An 8184-nucleotide genomic window follows, 5' to 3' on the forward strand; every position below is an offset into this window, starting at 1 on the left:
ATATATACTTCTGTTACCCTTTGGCTTCCTTTTCTCCATGAGCCACCTCTCAGAGGCTAGGTTCCTTGTAACATGGCTTTTTATTCTATTTTTTTCTTCTTTTTACACACACACACACACACACACACACACACTTGTCTAATGTAGACTGCCTGCCCATTTGAACTTCTATTATCTGTTATCATCTGTTTCAAGTTCTCTTTTCCTCACTAATGTTTGGATAAGCATCTGGGCTGCTGAACAATAAGTATAAATTCAGATTTCTATAGGGTTCAGGAAAGTAAAGGATTGAAGCTGGATGGGTGCAAATATATATATGCGTATTTGGGTGAGGGTAGAGGACTGTGGAAAATTTCAAAACCTCAGTTCCAGCCTATTGTTACTATATGGGAAAGTGGACCCATTGTTGCCTGACTTTTTGATTTTTCAACAGAATCTTAAAGTTCTGTTTTTATATGAAATTTATCAACTTTTATATTTGCTCAATTTTTCAAATGTCTGTACAAATCAGAAGGCTGGCAGTTCAGACCCACCAGCCACTCCTTGGAATGAAGGTTGGGCAATCTACCTTCGTAGTGATACCGCCTTGGAAACCCAAGAAGGGGTTGCCACGAGTCAGATACGAATCCACGGCAGTGTGTTAAGCTTGATTTGAATAATTGGCTACTGCTTTGTCACTCCTGGGTTAGATCTTCTGTAAATGGTCTCTAATATTACCCATACTGTTCTTGAGTAGATCTCATTTTAGAGTTGCTTTTTAACTTTCTGCCCTCAAATAAAAAACAAACCACATTAACCTCCACCTGACCTTGAATCCTTTTCCACTAGACCTTGAATACTTTCTTCACACATACTGGGAATGACAGGGGTCGTGAAACCCAAAATTCAAATTTATCTCAACCCTTCAATTGTGTATACCAACTGTTCTGGTTACCTAGTGCCACTCTGACAGGAATATACCACAAATGGAATGGCCTTAACAAACAGGAGTTTATTCTTGTACAGTTCAGGAGGCTAGAAATCTGAGTTCAAAGTGCCAGGCTCTAGGGGCTGTGTGAAAGCCCCTCGACCTTGGGCTTCAGCTCTGCCTCTTGCTCCCGACCCACTCAAGCTAGAGGCATCTCTTCATTCAGACAGCTACTGGCTGCTGAGGCTAACAAGCCCAGAGTCGACAAATAAAATAGCACAGTTCTGCTGTTACCAAACCATTTTAAGTCCCAAGGTTGGCAGAGCATGGCAGGCTGTTGAGCAGTGACATTGCTGCAAACATGGTCCAAGTGTGCCATAGGCTAGAGACCATTACCAAAGCTGCTTCTTATATACGGGAAGCAGAGCACATAACCAAAGCTGCTTCTCAGCTGCTACAATAGATTCCACTATGGAGTTAATTATCAGTCTCACCATGGGGAATAACTACATTCATCTGCCCAGTCATTCAACCAGGCCCAGAGAAATTGACACACAGACTTAACTACCACACCAAGCAAATCATATTCCATTGCATATAAAATGAGGGGATGGAAAAAGAGTTATTTCTACTTCTGTGCCTTTTAGGCTATTTTACATACCTTACTTGGACAACATGAGATTTGACATACAGTCTTCTGAGTTTGGACTCATGAAATGTTTCATTTATCTGTGAAAAGTAGAATGGATAATGACTTATGTTTAATATTTTACTTTTCATTGTAGAAAACTTCATGTATATACAAAAACAATTAGATTTTTATAATGATCCCCATTTACCCATCATTCAGCTTCACCAGTTGTCAATATGTGGCCAAACATATATTATTTTGCTACTACCCACATTTCCCACCTTGCCAGATTATTTTAGGGCAAATAATTTAATTCATATAACTTTATTCTTAATATGCTAGAGTACATGTGGTTTTCTTCTTTCCCTCCCTCCCTCCCTCCCTTCCTTCCTTTCATCTCATAGGTGACAGTGGTGGTTCAGTTGTAGAAGTCTTGCCTTTCATGCAGGAGACCCAGGTTTGACTCCTGGCCAATGCATTTCAGGCACAGCCACCACCTATCTGTCGGTGGAGATCAGTAAGGTTACTATGATGCTGAGCAGATTTCAGCAGACTTTCAAACTAAGACAGACTAGGAGGAAAGGCCAAGCAATCTACTGAAAAATCAGCCAAAGAAAAAGTCTGCTCCTGTGTGCATGAGTTCACTCTGAGTTGGGGGACAAACTGATGGCAGCTAATAACAACATATACGATAAGGGTTAATGTTAAACAGTCACAATGCCATTATTGCTGTATAAAAATAATAATGCCTTAATATCATCAAGACTTCAATGTAGGAAGCCCTATGGGCCTGTTCTACTCTATCCTATAGGGTTGCTATGAGTCAAAATTGACTCAATAGCACACAACAGTACACATCAAGTACACACATCAAGTACAGTGCTCAAATTTCTCTGGATTATGACTCATATAAGAAAAACAATGCAATGTGTATTAAATACATGCCTTTTTCTTTAAAACTATTTGTATATTGAGACTATTCCATTAATAAATGTCCACAAATAAATTACATAGCAATTTGAGGCAAAATATTTACTTTTTTAAATGCATTTAATTGAAATATAATTTATGTACAGTGAAATACACAAAACTGAAGTGACATAGGTCAATGTATTTTTTTTTGCAGTGTTCCTTCCCCTTCCCTCCCACCCTTAGCAACCAACAAAGAATGTTTCTCTCCATATATAAACCTTTCCTTGACCCTCCACAACAACAAACTAATACTGTATTTGTCCTTCTGTTATTGACTTATTTCATTCAGCATAATGTCTTCCTAGTTCATCCATATTATGTGGTGTTTGCAGAGTCTACATTATTCTTTAGTGCTGCATAACATTCCATTGTGTGTATGTACCATAGTTTGGTCATCCACTCTTCCGCAGATGGGCACGTACGTTGTTTCCATCTTTTTTCTATTGTAAATACTGCTGTTATGAACATGGGTGAGCATATATCTATTCCTGTCCTGGCTTTCACCTCTCTAGGACATATACGTAGTAATGGATTGCTGGATCAAATGGTATCCCCAACTCCAGCTTTCTAAGGAATCGCCATATGGGTTTCCATAGTGGTTGCATCACTTCACAATCCCACCAGCAGTGTATAGGAGTCCCAATCTCTCCATATCCCTGCCAGCATTTGTTATTTTCTGTTTCATTGAACCTTGCCATCAGTGCTGGGGTGGGATGGTATCACATTGTTATGTTGATTTGCCTCTCTCTGATGGCCAGTGATCATGAGCATCTCTTCATATATCAGTTGGCCACCTGAATATCCTCCTTAGTCAAGTGTCTATTCATGTCTTCTGCCCATTTTTCAATTGGATTATTAATTCCTTAATGTTGAGACGTTGGAGTTTTCTATAAATCTTAGAGATAAGTCCCTTGCCAGATGTGTAATTATTAGCAAATATGAATTTGTTGCTGTCATTTTTGTTACGTGCTTTTTCATGGTGTCAATTTCTTTGTTCCATATAATTTTCTATGCTGAGCTCGTTTTGTTTATGAATAGTGTTATCACCTCCTTCATCACTATTGTTTTAGTATTTGCTAAATATTTGTGCTAGTCCTCGTCCTCTTTTTTATTTTGATGTGAAGGTTTATCGTTTTTCTTTGCGTTTACCCTGTGATTTTTAGTTTTCTTCCCAAGTTTAGAACAGTCCTTCTATCTTGTAGTTGTCTTGACTTCCCTACCATCTAGAAGGTCTGTAATGACACAGTTTTTTCCCTCTTTTTGATTTGTTTGATCCCTTTCCAAAGAAGTATTCAGGTACTTGCCTTCAATCTCACTAACTCTATCTTCCATTGATTCAATTCTGCTCATTTTTTTGTTCAGTGTCTTATTATTTCTGAAAATTTAATATTAATCTTCTGGATTTCTGCGTGTAGATTTTGTATCATTTCTAATTTTTCATTTATTTTGTCATTTTGTTCTTGTATTGTCTTTTGAAATTGTTCTAGGATTTTCTCTGTGTTTTCCTCAATTTTTCCTTGATCTGCCTCTCAATTCATTGAAAATACCTAAATATAATTCTTTTGAATACCTTATCAGGGAGTTGCAATGCTGTGTCTTCCTCAGGGATGGGTTTTGGGTCTGTATCCTGGTCCCTTCTTTCTCCTGCTTTATCTTGCTTCTTTGTGAAGATTGTGATGCTCTGTTGTCTCTGAGGCATTGGGACGCTTTTGTGTTTATGTTTAATTGGTCTTGTACATTGGAGTGACTTGCCCATGACTTTTCTTTTCCTTGTTTTGTTTTGTTTGTATGTTATCTATTTAAGCAGGGTACTGTGTTGTGGTCCTCTGTTTGGTAGTTGGCAGCACTTACACACTCACCACCTGTCTCATTTCCTGTTGTCAGCCTCTCATATGTCCCTGGCAAACAGGGACTGTTCTTAGGTCCTTGGAATCCAAATGAGAATGCTGTCACTTTAAAATCCAAAATGGCTGCCACTTGTAAAGATTCAAAATGGCTGCACCCTTGATCACTTTAAATATCCAAAATGGCTGCCACATGTAAACAATCAAAATGACTGTCCCCTCCAGAGAGCAGAAAGTCCACAGCTCAGGTTGTCTCCCTCCTTGCTGTTTCCCTTCCTAGTCACAGGCTACCAGTGCAGTCATCCCGGCAACCCTTGGAGAACAGGGCCGATCTTTAGGTCAATTCTCAGGTCCCAACACCACTTGGAAATATTCAGGCTGTTGATCCTATCAGAGTAGCTGACAATCCACTGCTCTGACTCTGTCTATATTCACTGTTTTTGTTAAGGTTTTTCAATAGTTGGTGCCTCATCCACTTCTGTGTACTTCCTTTCAAAACTCAGGGCTCCAGGATTATCTTCTGTATCTCTGTCAATTGGTTTCTCTTTTCTTTGTTGAGGAGGGTCTGTGTGGCTTTTCTGCCTATTCCTCTATCATACTGGAAGTCACCAAAATATTTACTTCTTCAGAGTAACATGGTGGGGTGGAATATTCATTTTGAAGAGGTTAATTAAAACTGTTAATGTTTGCCTTCCATATTTAGCCATTTCTTGAACATCAATGCCATATAACTGAATAAAAATGTTCCCAGAAGGAAAAAATTTTTCTAGTTTTCTTGCACTATGGCAGCCCCCTTTTCATGCCTGAACTGAAAACCATTTTCCCTGTTCTTTTAATTATGTGCTACTTATAGATTCAAAGTGGGATATAGTAGAAATGTCTTAGAAAAATTTTATGAAAGAAAAACTTCAACTGCTTCTGTTTCCTGCAATCTAGTGGATGGCCTCCCAAAGTAAGACCTTCATAGAGCAACAACAAATTGTACTGTCCCTGATTTTACTTTGGCAAAAACAGCCTTTATAAACAGTGACTCATTTTTGGAATTGATAGTTTCAATTTATGTTTTTCTTCCTGCTTCAAAACAATGGTAATGGGAATATGAACAAGATGAATAAAGCCATACTGTCTTGGTGAGTCAAGTAGAGGAAACAGACAATAAACACATCAAGAAATATATAAATATGAAAATTGGAGATAGTGTTAAGTGATATGAAGTACGTAAAATAGAGTAATATGATGGAGTGACTCAGGGAATAGTGTTAGAGTGATCAAGTAAGGCCTCTTTGAAGAGGTGACATTTGAGTGAGACCTGCAAGATGAAAAGTTGACAATCACAGGGGACAGTATTCTAGATGGAGTGAACAGGAAGTTCAATGATTCTAGATAAGAATGAGATTGGTATTTCTGAGGGATAGAAGCAAAGTTGTTATGGCTCAAATAAGATGAGCGAAGAGGAGAGTATATAAACTGAAGTTTCAGAAATCAGCAAAAATGTTCCTCTGGTGCCCCGTGGTCCAATAGTTACAGAGGCTCTTATAGGCCATGGTAAGGAGTTTGATTATTATTCCTTAAATACTGAATGGAAGAATCTTGCAAAGATGGTATCATGGATTGAATTGTGTCTCCTCAAAATATGTGCCAACTTGGCTGGGCCATGATTCTCAGTGGTTTGGCAGTTATGTAATGATGTAATTTAGCAGTTATGTAATGGTGTAATTATCCACCATAATGTGATGTGATGTGATCAGCCAATCATTTGTAAAGTGTTTAGGGTGGGATGCAACACCCTTATTCAAGTCACAGTCCTGTTCCTATGTAAGGAGATTTTCCCTGGGATGTGGCCTGAATCATTTTATATCTTAAAAAATATAAAAAGAGACAGAAGAAGGACCTCAGTACCACCAAGAAAGAAGAGCTGGAAGTAGAATATGTCCTTTGGATCCTGGATCCATGCACTGAGAACTTCCTAGACCCAGGAGAAGATTGACGCCAAAACACCTGGAGATCTTCAAAGAGCACTGCACCCGCAGATGTTGAAAGGAGACAAGGACCTCCTTCCTCAACTGTAAAGCTGACACAGACTTCCTCTGGAGCTGGTGCTCTGAATTCAGACTTCTAGCCTCCTAAACTTTGTATTAAGAAGCAAAGATGTCACTTTGAAGACAAAGGTGCACCTAACCCAAGCCATGGTAGCCGGGCACCATCTAGTTCTTCTGGTCTCAAGGGCCATTGTGTCCTATGGCTGATTGCTTCCACATGCCTCATGTGCATGTGGAAGCTGGACAATGAATAAGGAAGACTGAAGAAAAGTTGATGCTTTTGAGTTGTGCCATTGGTGAAGAATACTGAAAATACCATGGATTGCCAAAAGAATCAACAAATCTGGAAGAAGTGTAGCTGGAATGATCCTTGGAAGTGAGAATGGCCATACTTCATCTTACCAACTTTGATCATGTGGTCAGAAGGGTCCATTCCCTGGAGAAAGATATCATGCTTAGTAAAGTAAAGTATTAGTGAAAAAGGGGAAGACCCTCAACACAGTGTTGACACAGTATCTGCAACAATGGGCTCAAGTATAGCAAGAATTGTGAGGATGGAACACGACCAGACAGTGTTTCTTTCTGTCATACATAGGGTTGCTACAAGTCGGAATCAACTAGATAGCCCCTAACATCAATAACAAACTATGAGAGGATAAATCTCTGTTTTTTAATGCCATTTATTCGTGGATTTTCTGTTATAGCAACCCTAGATAATTAAGGCACATAGTAACTAAACTGTACTGTATTTTTCTTCCATTACCATATCTGCCTTTTCTGGGGCCAAGTGGTATTGTTTTTTTTGTTTTTTTTTGAGAGTTTATTATTTTTATTTTTTAGAAAAGAGGATACTATATGCATCATGCTGGAGTACAACAAACACTAGTGAGAAAAGGCTAAGGATGTGACTCCAGGAAAGTCACCGAGGCTCTCCAGACCTTTTTTTTTTTTTTTAAAAGAGCTTCTTTTACATTCAATATTACATGTACATTTAGTTTCACTCCCCATTTACCATGTCCAAACCTAACCCAGTTTCCTCCCCTCCCTACCCTGTAACACTCCCCTGTGCCTCTCATATTTATGCACTCCTATTTGTCCTGCATTTCCTCAACCTGAATGTTGTTCCTCTGGTGCCCCGTGGTCCATTGCTCTAAGGGATGTATTACCATAGAGTATGTGGGTGCATCATCCTGGGTTGAGTGGTCTGCATGTACATCTTGTTAACTATTGGGCTGAGAGCCAGCTCCTGGGGGTGAGTTTTATTCCAGGTGCAGACTGTATTTCAGGGCCATAGTTTTGGGGGTCTCATCATACTTTCTCTGACAAGTAATTCTGGTCATTATTGAGTTTTTGGATTTTGTTCCACATTTTCCCTCCCACTCTATCCAGGATCTCCAGGTTTGATCCTTTCCTGAGTGGTGGCATTGGTAGCCGGACACCATCTAGTTCTTCTGGTCTCAAGGGCCATTGTGTCCTATGGCTGATTGCTTCCAAATGCCCTTGTTTGTTTGTTTGTTTGTTTTTTGCATTCTTCTTCACTTCTGACACTAGGAGACTGTTAGCTGCATTTTAGATGGTCGGTTGAAAGCTTTTAAGACCCCAGTCACTACTCACCAATGTAGGATGTAAGATGCGGAACAAGGCTTTTATGTATTTTGTTGTGCCAATTGAGTCTGGTGTTCTCCAGTACTGTGGTCCTGAGACAGTTGTTGTTGTTGTTGTTGTTAAGTGCCGTCGAGTCGTTTCCGACTCATAGCGACCCCATGCACAGCAGAACGAAACACTGCCCGA

The 8184-nt window shown here is 39.4% G+C and overlaps 1 protein-coding gene across 1 annotated transcript in view; it reads right to left on the minus strand.

Moving 5' to 3' along the window:
* The window catches only part of LOC103198626 (transmembrane protease serine 11C-like), a 94152-nt gene that overhangs the window by 51569 nt on the left and 34399 nt on the right, over window positions 1-8184 (minus strand). Inside the window, exon 4 of the mRNA XM_042781214.1 lies at window positions 1569-1636. Coding sequence (XP_042637148.1) covers window positions 1569-1636 — 68 coding nt within the window. The remainder of the gene's footprint in view (window positions 1-1568; window positions 1637-8184) is intronic.

Source organism: Orycteropus afer, unplaced genomic scaffold, assembly GCF_000298275.1.
Source record: "Orycteropus afer afer isolate SDZICR_OR568_19922 unplaced genomic scaffold, OryAfe1.0 scaffold00098, whole genome shotgun sequence".
Lineage (NCBI taxonomy): Eukaryota > Metazoa > Chordata > Mammalia > Tubulidentata > Orycteropodidae > Orycteropus > Orycteropus afer.